Source organism: Lynx rufus, unplaced genomic scaffold (assembly GCF_022079265.1).
Source record: "Lynx rufus isolate CCGP_SWC_20201006 ecotype Redwood Valley unplaced genomic scaffold, mLynRuf1.p SCAF_1, whole genome shotgun sequence".
NCBI classification, from domain to species: domain Eukaryota; kingdom Metazoa; phylum Chordata; class Mammalia; order Carnivora; family Felidae; genus Lynx; species Lynx rufus.
The window spans coordinates 209,878,276-209,898,822 of record NW_025814823.1 but is presented as its reverse complement, the minus strand read 5'-3'; the positions used below and the strand labels follow the sequence as shown (position 1 = coordinate 209,898,822).

At 34.3% G+C, this 20,547-nt stretch overlaps 1 protein-coding gene across 5 annotated transcripts in view; it reads left to right on the top strand.

Moving 5' to 3' along the window:
• Window positions 1-20,547, top strand: part of NIPBL (NIPBL cohesin loading factor) — a 202,114-nt gene that overhangs the window by 148,452 nt on the left and 33,115 nt on the right. For 4 of the 5 annotated variants that reach the window (XM_047093423.1, XM_047093407.1, XM_047093390.1 and 1 more), the window contains 11 exons: window positions 1,013-1,095; window positions 1,692-1,824; window positions 2,574-2,717; window positions 5,025-5,114; window positions 6,553-6,767; window positions 6,872-6,974; window positions 7,592-7,690; window positions 7,795-7,941; window positions 10,745-10,879; window positions 12,155-12,253; window positions 13,566-13,619. In XM_047093423.1, the coding sequence (XP_046949379.1) occupies window positions 1,013-1,095; window positions 1,692-1,824; window positions 2,574-2,717; window positions 5,025-5,114; window positions 6,553-6,767; window positions 6,872-6,974; window positions 7,592-7,690; window positions 7,795-7,941; window positions 10,745-10,879; window positions 12,155-12,253; window positions 13,566-13,619 (1,302 nt within the window). The remainder of the gene's footprint in view (window positions 1-1,012; window positions 1,096-1,691; window positions 1,825-2,573; window positions 2,718-5,024; window positions 5,115-6,552; window positions 6,768-6,871; window positions 6,975-7,591; window positions 7,691-7,794; window positions 7,942-10,744; window positions 10,880-12,154; window positions 12,254-13,565; window positions 13,620-20,547) is intronic. The other variant, XM_047093397.1, reaches the window with a different exon arrangement.

Sequence of the window (20,547 nt, the reverse complement as noted above, 5' to 3'; positions counted from 1 at the left end):
ATGATACCATATTTTATTTTGTATATTCCTGGTAACTAGTGAGCTTTTTCATGTATTTATTCACCATTGGATTTCTGAAACTTTGAACAGACTGTTTATATCCCGTTCTTTAAATTTCTAATAAAGGAATTGAATTTTCTTTTGCATTATATTTCACCATTTCATAAACTTTGAGCTTGGATTGTCTTTCTCTAAATTCTTTTTGTATTTTCAGTCAGTTTCTGCTCACCTAGATCATAAGAAATTATTGATACCGCATTTGCTTAACCACATTTGTTAGTCTTGCATATTTTAATAAATTAAAATGAAGTCAATATTTTTATTTAGTTTTTATAAGGTATTTAAATGTGTTTACTAAGGGTGCCTGGGTGGTTCAGTTGATTGAGTGACCGACTTCCGCTCAGGTCACAGTCACGCAATTTGTGGGTTCGAGCCCCACATTGGGCTCTGTGCTGACAGCTCAGAGCCTGAAGCCTGCTTCAGATTCTGTGTCTCCCTCTCTCTCGCTACCCCTCCCTCCCCTGTCTCTTTCTCTCTCAAAAATAAATAAACATTAAAAAAATTTTTTTTTTTTTTTTAAGTTTATTTATTTTTGGGACAGAGAGAGACAGAGCATGAACGGGGGAGGGGCAGAGAGAGAGGGAGACACAGAATCGGAAACAGGCTCCAGGCTCTGAGCCATCAGCCCAGAGCCCGACGCGGGGCTCGAACTCACGGACCGCGAGATCGTGACCTGGCTGAAGTCGGACGCTTAACCGACTGCGCCACCCAGGCGCCCCAAACATTAAAAAATTTTTAAGAAAAAAAAATTTTTTATTTAAAAAAAATTTAAGAAAATGTGTTTGCTAATTGTAGCTTGTTTCTTTATATATAAAAGAATAGTCTAAGCTTCTTAGTGTTTAAATGTATCACCCCTATTCAGTAGTAACATGGCAATAGCAACTGAACTAACCTTTTTTTTTTTTTTTTGGTTATTTTTTATACCTATATAAATTCATTTTTCTCAATCTAGGTTGACCAAGATGTTGTCATTACCAACTCTTATGAAACAGCCATGAGAACAGCCCAAAACTTCCTTTCCATCTTCCTTAAAAAGTGAGCAAAATTAACATAATCTGATTTTTATTTCCCCAGGATAGAAAATAGTTCCTTTATTGTATATAAATGGTTAATCCAGTTTCCTGCCGTAACCTGAACCTTGAATGTGTCACCTTGGCCCTTGAATTCCTGATGTTTAAAATGAGGCAGTTGAAATATTAAAAATCCTAAATCTTGTGAGCTAGCTTATATGTTTGACTCCACAAGTTAAAGTACCAGATTGAAATTCTATAATTTTTCTTCAGTAAATTTGGGGGCATTCTAATTGATAGGAAAGTTTGTGGAGAGAGGTTTACTTGGCCTTCATAGGAATTTGTGGTAATCTCAGAAAAAGAGTAGTCATTTTAAAAAATGTGGTGTACTTGCCGGAAAGTTAATGTTTATAATAGTCAATAAATGAATTACCTATAATAGAGGGAAGAATGAAATTTGAGAAATAGATTCATTTTAAGCCATGTTATTTATATTTAATGTACTCTCTTATACCTTATTATTAGATATGGGGAAGAGAAAGCTTAGTTAACAAAATTTCAATCATATTGATGGACAAGTCACCTAAATTCACAGGCTTTTCCTTATTTATCTTTGAACAGATGTGGTAGTAAGCAAGGTGAAGAAGATTACAGACCACTATTTGAAAATTTTGTTCAAGACCTTCTTTCAACAGTCAATAAGCCTGAATGGCCAGCTGCTGAACTACTCCTTAGTTTGTTAGGGAGACTGTTGGTAAGAGTATAGCATTTAAAGATTATTAGATTACTAGAAGACAACATAATGAGGATGTACTCTGATTCACAGATGATGAATTCTTTAAAAATGTGTAAGGAAATATGACCATTGCATCTTTATTTTTGCATGTGCATAACTGTACACAATACTGTCAATATTTGGTAGAAAACTTTGAAATCTTGTGACTTTTGGTGCTTTCATTTCATTACAGAAGATAACAGTACTTTAAAAACTTTGGGGTGGGGTTGGAAGTATATTGTTAGTTAAAAGCATCTCAATACTCAATCATAAATTATTATAGTTAATTCATTTCAAAGCATGAAACTGATTAATGTGAATTCTTTTTTATCATTAAGAATATCTAAAAACATGACACTTTCTAGTTCTCATGTAATACAATAGGAAAATGCAAAGAAATATTATGATTTCTCTTTTTATTTTTAAACTATATTTAGACTTCTGCAATACAAATTGTTACAAAGCTTTTGGGACCCTTACATTCTGTGAACTGGAAAACATACAAATAAACAGTTGAGCCTACATTTTTAACAAACATGACTGTGTTCTTAGGTTTAATCTGTACTTTTTTTTAATGAAAATGTTCAGAAAGCAACCACTTCATGGGACAATATCACAAGAAAAAATACTTAAATTTCAAATAATACAACATAGATTTGGAATTTGTATGATAAATTGCTATTTAAAATGTCATAAATTGATTAAATAAAGACTATTTTGATGTTTAGGTTCATCAATTCAGTAACAAGTCAACAGAGATGGCTTTAAGAGTGGCATCTCTTGATTACCTTGGAACTGTTGCTGCACGATTAAGGAAAGATGCTGTTACAAGCAAAATGGATCAAGGGTCAATAGAACGAATTTTAAAACAGGTATTGAGATCAAGGATTAAAATTATGGGAATAAATATTAGTTAAGTACTTTCTTTAGGTATTCTTATATTAGTGTTACATTTCATTTTATAAATTCAAAATAAGATCATGCATTTCCAAAAGTGGACTTTTCAAAAACCCCACAGAGAAAGTTAATACCTTAGAGTGAATTATAGTGTCTAACAGGAAGTTTTAAGTGATTTATATAAATCATTAGTCTAATTTCTTTGTGTGAACTGCTTTTATGAATGTATGATGCTGTTTTCTATTTTATTTAACTAAGATTTAAGTCTTTAATTTACTAAGATGTTGATTTAGCACTCCCAAATTGTTTTCTACCTTTGAAATTTGTGTATCATTTTATATTGGGGAAGGGTGAGGAGGAAGACTTCTTTTCATTTTACTATATTAGATAGTTTTCATGTTTGGCAAAAAAAAATTATTGTTGCTTCACTTATTTTTTTAAGTGTGAACGAGGTGGTAATAATGCTAAAAGTTACTTAAGAAAATTGGTAAATGATCTCTAATCCTACCATACACAACTGTTTTCATTTTCTTTATACTTTTTTTTTTTAACATTCATAATCATATTCATGCTGGCCATTAGAAATGCCTCTAATATTTTTTATTATACTTTGTATTTTGAAATAATTTTAAACTTACAGAAAAGTTATAGGAATAATGCAAAGAGTTCCCACAAACCTTTCACCCAAATTCCTTACTTGTCAACAATTTATAACATTGCTTTATCTTTATGTAACATTTCTTTTTCAAAATATACATGCTTGCATATCTGTTTGTCATTTTTTTTTTAACTATTTGAGCACACTTACTGCCTCCCAATACCCTTGAATTTCAAAGTATGATTCCCTAGACAAGAGGTACTAATATTAACATCACCTAAGGACTTCCTGGAAATATAAATTCTCAGGACTCATCTACTAAATCAGAAATTCTAGGGGTGGGGCCTAGCACTGTTTTTTGATAGACCCTCCAGGTGATTCTAATGAATGCTGAAGTTTGAAAAACACTGTTTAGTGTATATTTTCCACAAACAAGAACTCTTGCTTAAATATCCACAATACAGTTCTCAAAAGCAAGAAATTACCATTAATGTAATACTACCATTTAATATAACACTGCCATTCCCATTCTATTTCCTAGATTATAATTTATTGCTATCATTATTTTAATGTTCCATTTATCCTAGAATTAACCTGTGAGAGCCCCTTTTAGCTGACTTTTGTGTCTTTTTGATATGTTACCATCTTTCTTTGAGAACTTTACTTTGTGGCACAAGATGTTTCAGGAGCTCTCTTACTTTCATTGCCTCAGCCCTGGAATCTGCCGTTTCACCAAATATTACTGTTCTTTTTATTGGAGAATGGTAATTTAGAAACCAAGATGTAGGTGCCAGGTGCCTTTCAGTATTTCTTAGAGTGAACCTACAACTTATTTGTTACATATGACCATGTAGATTGTACACTGTAAAACTTGAGGGGAAGGGTCATTTGTAAGTATTCTTACGGTTCTTGACATACATCCACATTGCTCTTGGAAGTTTACAGTGTACTAGTTTACAGTGCTATGATGAATTTCTCCATGGACCATTTCATCACACTCTGAGAACAAAGGTTATTAAAATCTTTGTTTTCTACTTAGAGATATTCTAAACCATATTGGCATTTCATGTGGTAAAGCTAGAGTATAAAGCTATAGACATGAATGCCAGCTCAGTTCATTTCTGGCTGTGTCTTGTTCTTGACAGGAACTAAAGATTCTATTCCTAGATCAAGTGAACAGCTCACCTGCTACTGTATATTTAATATCCTACATGAAATAAAGTACTATTTTTATATTACAAATAGAAGTATTTCTCTTCTAGAATGTTTTAAAATATCCCAAAGAAACCTATAACACATAGTAAAACAGATAACAGTTTCCATTTTTAAATTAAAAGTTTGGAATTGCCTCTTTTTTTCCAAACAGAAAACCAATGTGTAGGACCTTCCTGTCTCTGAATACTTAACACATTATTCTTTTAATTTTTATGTCAGCTACCTATGCACCTCTTTCAAAGCAAGATGACATGTAATTCATAAAAATAAGGGCCAGTCTCAGCTATGAGTATAAATTTTTTTTGTGAAGTAGCATTCTTCTGTTTTTTTTTTCCTTTTAGTTGCTATACTTAACATTTTGATTTTTTATCATTTATCAGTTTTTTCCCTAGATTTGTATTTACAACTAGATGAATTATTAAAATACACTAGTGATGTAATTTTTGTTCTTCCTTGGTTTATTTTGTAGGTTTCAGGAGGAGAAGATGAAATACAACAACTACAGAAAGCATTGCTTGATTACTTGGACGAAAACACTGAGACTGATCCTTCACTAGTGGTAGGACTCTTTTCTCCCTTTTTTGGAGATAACACATCAAATTCAAATTGGGTCTGAAAGAAAATTGGGAAGTGTCATGAAGAGGAAGGTTGTTTGGAATCCTGATCTTTTATTTAAGACAAAGGGATACTTGATGATGTAAATTAAAGAGAATGGTTATGGATTGATTTGTCTTGCGGAATTTTGGTACAGATATGTATTATATAAAAATGGTGTGAGAGGGGAAATAGTTAGAAATCTTTCCATAAGTTATCTTTGAGACTGAGGTAGGTCATTGCTCTTCACAATGGACATGGCCCAGGTGGTGCTTGAGATGATTTATGAGCATATAAAAAGAAGCTATTAGAATTTTATGTGTATATTTCTTTTTAAATATAATCCTTAGTTCTATTTTTATGTATATTGTGCATCCAAATTATTAGGATAATAGGCTCATATATAAGATTTATAAACCATATTAGAAAACACTGTGCATGTATTAGGGCACTTTGTTTTGTTTTTTTAATGTTTATTTATTTTTGAAGGGGAGAGAGACAGAGTATGAGCAGGAGAGGGGCAGAAGAGAGGGAGACACAGAATCTGAAGCAGGCTCCAGGCTCCGAGGTGTCAGCACAGAGCCCAATGTAGGGCTCATACTCACGAGTTGTAAGATCATGACCTGAGCCGAAGTTAGATATGCTCAACTGACTGAGCCACCCAGGCACCCCAGGGCACTTTGTTTTAAGTTTATTTATTTTGAGAAAGAGAGAAAGAGAGAGAGTGTGGGGGAGGGGCAGAGAGAGGGAGCAAGAGACTCCCAAGCAGGCTCTGCACTGCCAGTGCAGAGCCCAGTATTGGACTTGATCCCACAAACTGCAAGATCATGACCTGAGCCAAAATCAAGTCAGATGCTAAACTGAGTGAGCCACCCAGGCGCCCCAGTGTACTTTTTAATTTTTTTATTTTTATTTTTTACTGATGGGATATGTAGGATAAAGAGGTTGGAGGTAACTAAGCTATTTAGTCAACTACTGCACGTTTTTAGTCTACATTGAAAGGAACAAATAATAGATGTGCCTTCATGTTAAAATGTTTCAGTAATAATTGGCTACGTATTTCTTGAAGAAGTAAGGTGGTTTTTGAAAGTAAATGGAATCTTGTACCTTTGGTTGATAAATCATCTGTCTAATTTTAGTGACCTATGTGTGATGCTTTTTTCTTTGTTAAGTAATTGATGCTTGTCTTAAGTGTTAAGACAAAGCAAAATAATAAGTTTTGTATCATTCAGATATTCAAACCTTTTGGCTTTCTTAAAATTTGTTTTTGTCTGCTACAAGTTGCTTTAAAGTACACCTGTATATTTATTCCTGATAGTGAGCACTTTATCAGTGGGTTGGAAATTTCATTTAAAAATTCTCTTAATTTTATCAAGCTCAGATCTTACCTATTTTCTTTTTAGTTTTCTCGTAAATTCTATATAGCCCAGTGGTTCCGTGACACAACTCTGGAAACAGAAAAAGCAATGAAATCACAAAAAGATGAAGAATCATCTGAAGGAACACATCATGCAAAGGAAGTTGAGACAACTGGTCAAATCATGCATCGAGCTGAAAACCGGAAAAAGTTTCTTAGAAGCATTATCAAAACCACACCTTCTCAGTTCAGCACATTAAAGTAAGATCCAGAGAGAAAGCATCTTTACTTTTTCAGTTATCTCTTTGATATCTATCTACTTGGCAAAAAACTTAAAAAAATAATTTAATGACTTTTTGTTGTAGGATGAATTCTGATACTGTGGACTATGATGATGCTTGTTTGATTGTTCGATACTTGGCCTCTATGAGGCCGTTTGCCCAGAGCTTTGATATTTATTTGACACAGGTAAACTAAACCAGAATTCCTTGTACAATGATACTGATTTTTCTGATTATGGATATTTGTGGAATAGCGTATGATGTCTATTCACTGTTGAGAACAGATATTTTAAAAGATCATGAGAGTAGCATTTGTTTCTGTGTTCCATATTTGTTAAGATGTCTTTTTTTACATGCCTTTTACATACTGATTCACGTTTTACAGATAAATGGATATATGTATAAATATACATATATGGTATAGGTAGACTGGTTGATGTTATAAAAATAAATTACTCAATTACCAAATTATTACTTAAATAATACTAAATATTCTGAGTTAGGTACTCATAGCAAGGTTTTAGTGGGGCTACACGTCCTTGCACATGAGCATAGCAATGAAATAACAGGTTTAATTGAGAATGCCAGGATAAAGAAAAGGCCTTAAAGTATAGAATGCCTCAGTTACTATACTGACCTGTAAGTTAAAACTTTGAATCAGTAAGATAACATCTTCTACCCATATAAATATTAAAGGGAGGTAAATCCAATATTTATTTTCATTTCTTTTGCATGTTTTCATGTATATTTTGTTAAATGTTGTATGTTCTAAAATTTGTGAAAATACCGATGTTTGCTCGGCAGATCCTTCGAGTTCTTGGTGAAAACGCAATTGCCGTTCGAACAAAAGCCATGAAGTGTTTATCTGAGGTTGTTGCTGTAGACCCCAGTATTCTAGCAAGGGTAAAGAAGAGCACAAATGATTCTTCTCATTTGACTATTGCATTCAAGTTAAGATATTAGCTCTACTTAGTAGTATAAATTATATTTTCTTTATTTTCCTTTAGCTTGATATGCAGCGAGGAGTTCATGGACGATTAATGGATAACTCCACTAGTGTTCGAGAAGCAGCAGTAGAATTATTAGGTCGATTTGTTCTTTGTCGACCTCAGCTTGCTGAGCAGTATTATGATATGCTGATTGAAAGAATTTTGGTATGTTGTTTGGTCATTTTTATTATGATTCATAAATATAATTTTGCCTTTCTTGTATCACATTTTTTTAATTATTAAGCTAGAAAAGTAAGTGTCAATTACTTATTTATATTGCTTAATCTCTATACTATAGCATCTTTCTAGAGGAGGACATGTTCCCCACCTCACTCCTCACCCCCAAAAACCTGTCCATGTTTATTTTACACACACACACACCCTAAAGATAGTTTAAACCAGAATGAAAATTAAAAGCTAAGGTTGTAACTCTATAGTGCTGATTCAGTGGGTTGGAAGGCAAGGGAAAGCCTACAGGTAGGTACTCTTGGTGCCAAGAATCAAATCTAGAAAGTGGTGGCTGGACAGCAGAACATTGGGCGGATTCTAATCTCCAGTCTCCCAGATTTAGAAAGTAGGAAAAATGTTCTCCATTCCTACCCTACCTTGAGCTAAGCTAAGTATCCTAACAATTGGACAGAGTACCAGCAGGGGAAGGGGACACAAATTTCAAGCCCAGCTCAGCCATAGGCCCAAACAAAGAACTGAGGAAGGACAAGTTTCTTTTTTCTCTTTTCTTTTTTTTTTTTTTTTAATGTTAATTCATTTATTGAGAGCGAGACAAGAGCACAAGTTGGGGAGGGGCAGAGAGAGAGGGAGACACAGAATCTGAGGCAGGCTCCAGGCTCTATGCTGACACGGGGCTTGAACCCATGAACTGTGAGATAATGACCTGAGCCGAAGTTGGACACTTAACCAGCTGAGCCACCCAGGTGCCCCAAAGGACATATTTCAAGAGGAGGACTGCTCGATACTATAAAACAAGTCGTTGTTGAAAATTAGGACTCCTTTTTTTCAGTTAACTCCTCCATTTTAATGATGCAAGTTTACAATGAGTAAATGATAGGAACTACAATGGCGTAAATATTTTGGACAGGAACCTAGAATAAATTTATATGAATGTATATAAATAGGAACAATTATTTTGTTGACAGCTAAGTGCAGAATTTTGGTATCTGACAATATGTTTGGATCCTTTGGGTGTTATCTGCATGTTTCTTTAAAGCTGAATTATGACAAGATTTAGATACCTGCATTATAAACCAGAAAGCCATTTGAGTCTTAAGAACAAACTAAAGAAATACTATTCTAAGATAATCCTTTCTTGTATGTCATGGAATTCTCTGGTCCTGAAGCCTTTCCCTGGAAAATAAAAGGAAACAGGAAACACTGATGTTACAAAATATCTGTGGAATCTCCACATCACTCACTGCAAGCATACTGACTTCTGTAACTCAAAAGAAATGCATTAGGCACAAGATTAGGTATTCCCACAGCGACAAGAGTTTATCACCTTTAGTCTAGTGTCAGAATATTATATGACTAAGAGTTAAAGATAATTGCAGCTTCAACTAGCATAAAATCTTGATTGAAACAAAGAATTTAAGGAAAGAGTGCAATAAACTTTTTCGTGTTAGTGCTTCTTTTCAAGAATGAAAGGCAAAATCAATAGGATTCTCAAATTTGGAGGATCAATAGGATTCTTCAAATTTAATGAAATCCGATAGCATCTACCTAAGCGATACATCCTAAAATATTTTAGTGATTGTCAGACTATATAATGGAAATATGCACATTAAGTGTCCAATGCTTTTTATTTCTAAAACGCTTTAATTATTGAAAATTTGTGAAGAGTGTTAGTGCAATGAACCCTCATGTATCTAACACCATATCTATATTTTTTGCTAAATTAGTTTAAATTAAATCACAAACATTTTGCTACTTCCTCCATGTATACTTCAGCCTGCCTCTCCAAAAGTGTGGGTACTGTTCTTATAAACAAAAACTGTTAATCTCACCCAACCAAATTAACACTCCCTAAATATCCTGTAATAACCAGTTGATACTCGATTCTCCAGTTGTCCCAAAAACTGCAGGGGGAGTTTCTAGTTTACTTTTTTTTTTTTTTTTTTTTTGAACAGAATCCAGTCAAAGATCATACTTTGCATTTGGTGATCAAGTTTTAAAATTTAGAGTACTCTCTTTTATAGACTTCCCCCATTACATTGACTAATTTAAAAAGACCAGGTCAGGGGTGCCTGGGTGGCTTAGTTGGTTAAGCCTCTGGCTCTCGATTTCAGCTCGAGTCATGATCTCGTGGTTTGTGGGATCGAGCCCCTTATTGAGATTTGTGCTGACAGCGTGGAGCTTGTTTGGGTTCCCCTCTCTCCCTCTGTCTCTGCCCCTCCACCCCCCACCCCCCCACCCCCCGCACATGCTCCTTTCTCTCTCTCAGAACTTTAAAAAAGAAAAAAAAAAAAAAAAAAAGACCAGGTCAGTCTTGTTATTTCCTCATGGCTTTGTTTAATTTGTTTTTTTGTTCGTTTCTTTCTTTTATTTTCTATGAACTGTAACATAGCGACAGTGGTTTGATTAGATTTAGGTTTAACATATTTGTTAAAAATACTTCATATGCTGTTTAAGTGCCAGGCACTATTCTAAATGCTTTTAATTTGTTATCCCATTTAATTTTGACAAGTTTATATTCTAGTGTCATGTTCAGTGTTATTCAGTATTTTTGCATGTATTGGATATCATGTTATAAAAGTAAAGCAATACAGTAATCCATGTTTGTAGTAACATTAATAAGAAAGAATATAAAGAGGAAATATATAGACCATCTTTATCACGTTAATAAGTATTCAACGTACTGCTTGTTGGTATTTATTTCCTGATTTCATTTTATCACATTTCTTACACCTGAGCATATTGAGCTTTCTGATATTTAAAAATACTTTTCTGTTCTTAGGATACTGGTATCAGTGTCAGGAAAAGGGTAATAAAGATTCTAAGAGACATCTGTATTGAACAACCAACGTTTCCAAAAATTACAGAAATGTGTGTAAAAATGATTCGCAGAGTCAATGATGAAGAGGGCATTAAGGTAAGATGAAATGATGACTGTTTTAAAGTTCATTTTTCATTAACGTTTTAAATAATTTAAATGTTTATTATAGCTAAATTTTGTAAAATGTGTAACTATGAAAAACCTTTCCGAGGAAATCAACATTTTTAGATTATCAATTCAAAAATGACATACTTCCATACATTTTTATTTCTAAATCTTGTATTAATAAAATCTGATCTTTCTCAACCAGTTCAATTATATTTAATGCCATTGTAGTGATTACATTATATGCAGCAAGTTTATTATCAAATTAAAGTTATTTTATTTTTTAAATGGTATGTACTTGGTTTTCTAAGTTAAATACTTTGTTGAAAGTATAAACCTCAGTTCATTTGTGAATTTATACGTATATGATGGTCCCAGTATTTTTTTTGTTTTGTTTTGTTTTTAACAGCTTCCCCCCCCTCAAAAAAAAGTAAGAAAAATGTTTTTTAGTTTGATCAAAACATTTGTGGGGCATCTGGGTGTCTCTGTCATTAAGTGTCCAACTTTGGCTTAGGTCATGATCTCACAGTTTGTGAGTTCAAGCCCCGCGTTGGGGTCTATGCTGACAGTGCGAAGCCTGGAGCCCACTTCAGGTTCTGTGTCTCCCTCTCTCTCTGTGCCTCCCCTGCTCATGCTCAGTCTCTCTCTTTCTCTCAAAAATAGAATAAATATTAAAAAAAAAAAAAAAAAAACCTTTGTGTACTATGCAGATATCACCTATTTAAAATTTTTACCAATTGAAAAAGATTATAATTTTGAAAAATTAATTGATGATTGTTTTCAAAAATTGAGGAATTTGTGCCAAAAATTTCTGGTAGTTTGTGCTTTGATTCGTTATTTGTAGCTTTGTTTTTGGCTTTTTTTTTTTTTTTTTCTTCATGAACAGAGATCATGCTCTACCAATAGAGCCAGCCAGGTGCCCCACCTTTGTTTTGGATTTTATTTTTTATTTTTTATTTTTTATTTAAAAAAAAAATTTTTTTTAACGTTTATTTATTTTTGAGACAAAGAGAGACAGAGCATGAACGGGGGAGGGGCAGAGAGAGAGGGAGACTCAGAAGCAGGCTCCAGTCTCTGAGCCATCAGCCCAGAGCCCGACGCGGGGCTCGAACTCACAGACCGCGAGATCGTGACCTGAGCTGAAGTCGGACGCTCAACCGACTGAACCACCCAGGCGCCCCTGTTTTAGATTTTAATGAGAATTTGGGATTGAGAATTTTGCCATGTTTGTTGTAGTTGTGTAGTTTGAAATTTTCTTTTTTCTAGAAATTAGTAAATGAAACATTCCAAAAACTCTGGTTTACTCCAACTCCACACAATGACAAAGAAGCAATGACGAGGAAAATTTTAAACATCACTGATGTGGTAAGGACTCGAACAAGGGTGTGGTCCCTGTGGGTACAAACCTAGTTGAGGCCTCCCTCTCTTACACAGAGAGAGACAATGATGAGATTTTGTTAATCTTGACATTTAATACTACAGTTGACCCTTCAACTGCACAGGTCCACTTATACAATGATTTTTTTTCAATAAGTACAGTATAGTACTGTAAATGTATTTTCTTTTACGATTTTTAAATAACATTTTCTTTTCTCCAGTTTACTGTAAAAATACAGTCTGTAATTCATATAACATATGTGTTAATCAACTTTATGTTATTGGTAAGTTTTCTGGTCATCAGTAGTTTATTAAAAGTTAAGTTTTTGGGGAATCAGAGTTATGTGCAGATTTTCAACTGTGCAGGGGGTCAGCATCCCTAACCCCTGCATTGTTCAAGGGTCCGTTGTACTTCCCTTACATTCTGGAGATACTCAAGGGATGCAAGGAAGATGAGATTGGTGTTTCTGCATTGCCCTCCTTATTAGCATTTGTTGACTTAAGCACTGATACTGAAATTCTCCAGATTCCTCCAGTGATTGAAAACTGACAGGGGAAGGAGAAGTAGATGAATAGGTAACAATAGCCCAGGGATAGCAGCCTAAAATGAGATAGTACTTTTTCAGAAAACGTGAATTAAGATTAGTTTCATTATGTTTAATTATACACATGAGCTATAAATATTTTTTGCCCAGAATACTTTTTATGTTTTGAACATAAATTTTCTATTATCAATTACAGATTTATCTCTCTTTCACTCATATCTTTATATCTGCTATCTAGAAGGAAAATAATAAGCAAACATTTCTATTTGTGTTGTTTTAAACCTTACACGTGTTTCTGACCAGTACAAGTTACTATTCAAAATGTAACACCATGTTTTTAAGTTTCTATTTAAATTCCAGTTAGTTAACATACAGTGTAATACTAGTTTCAGTTGTACAATATAGTGATTGAACACTTCCATACGACACCTGGTGCTCATCACAAAAATGCACTCTTTAATCCCCATCACCTATTTCATTCCTCATCCCCCAACCCACTTTCCCTATAATATCGTATTTAATTTCAATATATTAAACTAGTTTCTTGAATGTATTCTAAGATATTTTTAGAATAAAATTATTTAATATTGATAAATTATTGGCTTACTTAAAGAATAGTTTACTTTAAAATAATTTTTTTTAATTGAGACATTTATTTACCTCACACTAAATCATACCAAAGTTTTTGTTTTTTGTTTTTCAGATTTTTAAGTAAATTCTTAATTTTGATAGTTTCACCATATTTTCCCACTTAGGTTGCAGCATGCAGAGATACTGGCTATGACTGGTTTGAGCAACTCCTTCAAAACGTGAGTGTTATTTTGACTCTTGATAACAGATAACATGAAATTTAATAGAAGGGCAGTTCTTTGTAGATTTTATGATTTAAAAGAACCTTTTCAGTTATTTTTAAGTATTTGCCTTCTGGTAGGGAAAATTTATTTCAGTTTATTAAGCTGAATGTTTTGGTTAATATCCCTATTTAAGCAATTATTCCACTGACTGTTATAAATAATTTTTCTAAATCAGTAGTTGAAATTCTATCTTCACTTCCTTCCAGATATTTTTTTTCTTATCCCTTTAATCTATATGATCAGATTTACAGATTGCATTAACTATATATTTGCATTATTTTGCTTGTTACGAAATGTGTAGAATTTCCTGTAATAGTGCAGAATTAAAGCATAATTAGTGTTCTTGAAAAATTTCATATATGGGAATATTTATCTCCCAATGAATTTTTTTATTTCACAAATTTTTAAATAGAAATACCCATCACCCAGCTTCAAGAACTGTCAGCATTTCCCTAGCCTTATTTCATCTCTAATCCCTCTCCTTTCGTTTTTTTATTATTATTTTTTGGCTGTAATACTTTTGAAGCAAATCTCATACTTTATATCATTTCACCATAAATGTTTTAGTATCTATCTCTAACAGAAATTACTGTAAAAAAATAACCAGAATATCATTATCATCTGTATCAAAACAAATATTAATGTTATTCCCCCCAACTCTAATACTTATTTCAATGTTCATATTTCCCTAATCGTCTCAAAAATGCATTTGTATAGTTAGTTTGCAGTTGCTTTGGTTGATACGGCTCTTATGTCTCTTAAATCTATGCTAGTCGATCCCTCATGCCCCCCTTTTCCTATAGAAATGGAAATGTGTTTTCCTATAGAATGTCCCACATTGTAGATTTCATGGATCTTTTCCTTCTAATGTCATTTAAGTTGTTCCTCTATTCACCATTTTTTTTCTGTAAACTCTTCATTAGATCTAGAGCCTTAATAATATTGAAGTTCAATCTTGGGAGTAGGGGACAAGAATACTTCATAAATGATGCGAATAATACAGCGTCACAGTAGGAGGCACATAACATTTAGTCATCCATTTTCAGTGATCTTTCAGTTTAGGTGTTGTCAACCTGGTGCACCTATTATAATGAGTCTATTCATTTTTTAATATTAGTGTGAGTGAATAGATTTGTATGCCTTTGTATTTCAATTTATCTTAATCATAATTCTTTTTGAAGTTTAGATTGTCCCATCTTTGCCCAGTGGTAGTCCCTCCAAGTTGGTCTTGTATCCTTTTGATATAACCTTGTTACTCTTTTGTCACCTGATTACTTTTTGCCTCTACAAGGTGACCTGACTTAACTTGTATATTTTCTGCCCCAAACCTGAAATCAGCCATTTTTCCAAAGAGCCCTAATCCCTTTGGGTAGAAGAATCTGGATGCCATGGATGTCCTTTGCTAATGGGTTATCATAGCTTTGGGCCTTTTCCAAAAGATAGAGCTGGAAAACATATATTTTTTAGAAAGGCAAAAATAAATCAAGAATTTTTATTGATTTTTTTTTAATTCAAATTTAAGATCATGAAAGTCTCCTTCTTTGATTGTATTATTCTTTCCTTTAGGCTAAAAATCTTAGTTCCAAAGGAAAGGAACATAATTTCTTATTTGCTTTGCTCAACTAATATTAACAGTAACATTATTGGATACAGTTTAAGATTTCTTTGCATTTATGTTTATGTATAGCCCACTAAAAATATATTATTAAGTCTATCTTGGGGTGCCTGGGAGGCTCAGTCAGTTATGCATCCAAGTATTGATTTTGGCTGAGGTCATGATCTTGTAGTTGTGGGGTCAGGCTCCATGCTGGCAGTGCAGAGTCTGCTTGGGATTCTCTCTTTCCCCATCCCCCACTTATGCTCTCACTCTCAAAATTAAAAAAATAAACATTAAAAAAATCCTTTAAAAAAATTAGTCTATCTTGAAATAAATTTTTTCTGTTATATCAACAATCTGCTGTCTAGTTAAGTCCATTTGTTTTTGTTCACTTCTGTATGTTTTGCAGTATTTTTAGTAATAAAACTAGCGATATTTTTAACAGTCAACCAAAATTGTTTTATTGAGGCACAATCAAGATAAATATAGAATATCACCCTTAAAAGCTTCTTTGTGCCTCTTTGTAATTGTTCCTCTTCCCTTGGCCATAGGAAACCACTGGTCTACTTTTTGTCGCAGTTAATACCTTTTGTCCAATTTCATATCAGTGGAATCATGCAGCATGTAGTTTTTTGTGTGTTTGTCTTGTCTTCTTTTAATTAACAGAATGTTGCTGGTATATTAATATTTTTATTGCTGGCTAGTATCAATAGTATAGATGTATTATAATCTCTTTATGAATTCACAAATTTATGGACTTTTGTGTTCCCAGTTTGGACTATTCTGAATAATGCTGCTAGGAATATTTGTGTGCCGAGTTCTTATGTGGATGTGTGTTTTCATATTTCTTGGGTAAATTCCTGAGTGATTGCTGGATCATGTGGTGAGTGAGAAACTGCCAGACTTTTTCCAAAATGGCTGATCCATTTTGCATTTCTACCAGCAACATTCCATTTGCTCTACATTCTCACCAATACTCTTGGTTTTTGTCAGTATTTTTAAGTTTAGCCATCTGATGGTGTGGAGTAATATGTTGCTTTAAAAAAATTTTTAAGATGCCTTTTTTAAACATATCTTCATGGTATTTGCTTATGTTCTTCAATCTGTGATATCTTAGGCTCTCTTCCTAAATCATCTTCCATAAATCATCTTTTATTTCATAATTTTACATAATGTATTTGGTATCATTTCCCTCCTAAGTCAAATAATTAGCTCTGTATTACAGAGCCTTGTAACTATCTTAGTTACATTTATGTCAGCCATTATTCCAAAGGGGACATAATAATTTCTAGAAGACTCTACAACCACATATTTCATTTAATAATTACAATAAATGAGTAAGAATTAATTGTAGCTGTCAGAAATGTCATTATTTAGTATTCCAAAAAAGGATCTAAGATAATATCTGTATATATTATTGGCAAATTGAAAACAGAAAGGAGATGACTAGATTTATAATCTCTTAGCAGTAAGTTTTATGTTTCTTATATCTTTTTTTTTTTTTTTTAATTTTTTTTTTTTTCAACGTTTATTTATTTTTGGGACAGAGAGAGACAGAGCATGAACGGGGGAGGGGCAGAGAGAGAGGGAGACACAGAATCGGAAACAGGCTCCAGGCTCCGAGCCATCAGCCCAGAGCCCGACGCGGGGCTCGAACTCACGGGCCGCGAGATCGTGACCTGGCTGAAGTCGGACGCTTAACCGACTGCGCCACCCAGGCGCCCCATGTTTCTTATATCTTTACTTTCTAGTCTTCTTTAGCTAGTTGTTCATTCAGTCCTTTAATCCTTTCTCAGTATTATGTAACTTCTTTAGTTTCTGACAAGTTTAGTTTGCCAATGACACTGTGACTTTGTGATAGTTATTAGACTAGCAGAATTTAGTTTAATGAAAGAAGTAAAGCTAAAAAATATTTATTATAGATACACGTTAACAGAGACGTAACCACTCTTAATGGTTGTAGCAACATACATGCATAAATTTTGAGAGGCTAGGAAGGATATAGAGAATGTACTACTAGAAGAATCATTGGAAATTCTTGAGTCAAGAATAATTAGCACACATGGGGGCACCTGGCTGGCTCAGTTGATAGAGCATGTATCTCTTGATCTCAGGGTCATGAGTTTAAGCCCCATGTTGTGGGTAGAGTTTAAAAAAAAGGTTTTTTTTTTAATTTTTAAATGATTATTTTTGAGAGAGAGAGAGAGAGAGTGCAAGCAGGGGAGGGGCACAGAGAGAGACACAGAATCTGAAGCAGTTTCCAGGCTCTGAGCAGTCAGCACAGAGCCCAACACAGGGCTCAAGCCCATGAACCATGAGATCATGACCTGAGCCGAAGTTGGACGCTTAACCCACTGAGCCACCCGAGCACCAAACCCACCCCTTCTTTTTTTTTTTCTTTTTAAAGAATAATGAGCACCAGGATGCCTGGGTGGCTCATTCCATTCAGCATCTGACTCTTGATTTGGGCTCAGGTCATGATCTCACGGTTCATGGGATTGAGCCCCATGTCAGGCTCTGCACTGGCACCATACAGCCTACTTGAGATTCTCTCTCTTTCTCTCTCTCTGTACCCCTCCCCTGCTTGCGTGCTCTCTCAAAAAATAAACGTTTTTCTAAAAAAGAATTAGCATACTTAACTATTTCCACATGAGCTCATTTACATATTCCATTCTCTTTAGTTTCTGCTATTTCTCATTTTTATTGTTTTTGTGTTGAGGAGTTTCTTATAGGTCATTGATTTCCAATTCATGGAAGTTTTTTTATTTTTTTTTTCTTTCTTTCTTTCTTTCTTTCTTTCTTTCTTTCTTTCTTTCTTTCTTTTAGGGAAACTTAGAGTACTATATGAAACACCTTCAAATTCAGACATGCCCCAAACTCTGTCTACCAACTAAATTTTGTTAGTATGCTATGTATACAAACACTTTAAATATATGCAGATTTGTTCCCTATAATTTATAACCTTTAATGAATTCATAGTTTTAAAACTTTTAATGATTCCATAGGTTTTTGTCATTTTTCAATAGCACATAAAAGAAAAATTTCTATCATGAAAGTCCTTAGGTAGATGGATTTTTTCTTTTTTCTAAACAGTAGTCCATTTAGTTTAAACCACTATGACAGGGTACACAGAAATTGAATTGATTTTCTAGTACCACTCAATGGTCCTTTTTTAGTTTATAAGAAAATATAAGCAATGAAAAACCTTGAATAACCCATATTTCATGCATTCCTGGCCTTTGTAATCTAAAATGAGATCTCCTTAAAGTTTACAGTCAAATACTTTAACAACCAATGGATGATTAGGAAAACTAATATATTCATATAATTTAATAGTACTCCACATCATAAAGGAACAGACTACTGAAACATACAGCAACTTAGATGAATAATGAAAACATTACACAGAGTAAAGAAGACTTACACATAAGAGTCATATTCTGATTCCATTTATATGAAGTTCTAGGAGAGGCTAAAACTCATCTATATTGGAAAAACTCAAAGGAGTCGTTTCAGAGGGCCAGGAATTGACATGGAAGGGACATGTATTGGGTTCTCCAGAGAAGGAGAACCAATAGAATACTGAGAGGAGGAGAGAGAAAAGGATTTATTGTAAGGAATTGGTTCATTCAGTTATGGAGGCTGTCTGCAAGCTGGAGGCTTAGAAGAGCCCCTGGGTATAGTTTAGTTTGTATCTGAAGGCCTGAACCAGGGTAGCTGATGGTATAAATCCCAATTTGAGTGCAAGATGAGACTGATGTCCCAACTCAGGTAGTCAGAGAATAGTTGATTTCCTCCTTTGTCTACCTTGTGTTCTGTTCAGGCCCTCAGCCGATTGTGTGATGACCACCCACATTGGAGAGGGTGATCTGCTTTACTGAGTCCACGAATTCAGGTGCGAATCGCATCTAGAAACACCGTCACCAGTACTCAGAATTTTTTTTTTTAACCCAGAAGTGATGTTTAACCAAATAATCAGGTATCCCTTGACCTAGTCAAGTTGACACATAAAATTAACTGTCACACATCCCCTTTGTCAACATGGCACCTGTGTATATCTCTTTAAACCATACTTCATTTCCAAATAACAATAATGAGATCATAGTTCATCTAACATGATACAGCTATCCTGCATAGAACTGAAAATGCACTAACATCTTTCCCATAAGAAAAAGTAAAGTCCTTGAGTGATGTTTACTCTTCTCCTGATACCCAGTAACTTAAATACTATAATTAACAACACTTAACTACTATGATATGAAGTCCATACTTTTTATGTCATATGGTAGGGGAATAAAAGGGGAGAAAAAGTGAGCAGTGGGAGGGAGCCATGGTGTCAGACTAGGGTAAAAAGCGGGGAGGGGGCGTTATTTGCTCTTTCTCCACTCCTCTTCTCTTCTCCTCTGTCTCTGGACACACACACACACACACACACACACACACACACACACTATTCATAACAAAATAAGTAGGAAATGCTTATGACAACTAAAATTCTCGCTTCTATACCTTGTAATGTGGTCATAGCTACCTTCTTCTACTGCCTACTCTCTGTATTCCCTTCGCCATCAACAAGTACCTCACCTGGTCTTCATTATGGTGGGGTGACCCATACCTTCATTCATGAAGGGTCTGTACCATTAGTAGTCCTGCCTGAATTGGGTTGTTATAGTTTTCCATTGACTTTAATCACAGAAGATGGTAATTCTAAGAGTTGTCCTAAAGGATCTCCTGTATTCCAGACAGACTCTTCCTTACTTCCATTATAGAGTATTAGTCCAGTCTCTCCTTGGTAGTCAGGATCAGTCACTCCAGATAGTACCCTAATTCCTTTCTTTGTCTGTTGATTCAGAGGAATGAGGAGCCCAAAGTAGTTGTGTCACAGTCTTGACTTCCAGTTCAGTGGGATTATTGTTGTGTTTCCCAGTAGAAGCTCCTTTTGGAGCTAAGACCTATAGGTCAGCAAAGCATAAAGTTGCCAGAAGTGAAAATTTTGCTAGTGGGTCACTAGGAGTTAATTGTGAGTGATGCCCCTCCCATTTCCACCCCTTGAAAATTCCTAGACTGTGAATCCTGGTAATGGGCTAAACAGCGCCATATATTGGATGCTGATTCAGAGCATATAGAGCCTCCTGTAGAATCCTGCCTCATCCATGCAAGATATTGCCACCTATCTGGTGCTATACCTGAGTCTTGAAAAGGCCATTCCATGTTCTATCAAGCCAGCTCCTTGATTGATAAAAAGTAATGCTGTGTAGAATACCATGACAGTGGATAAGGCATTCT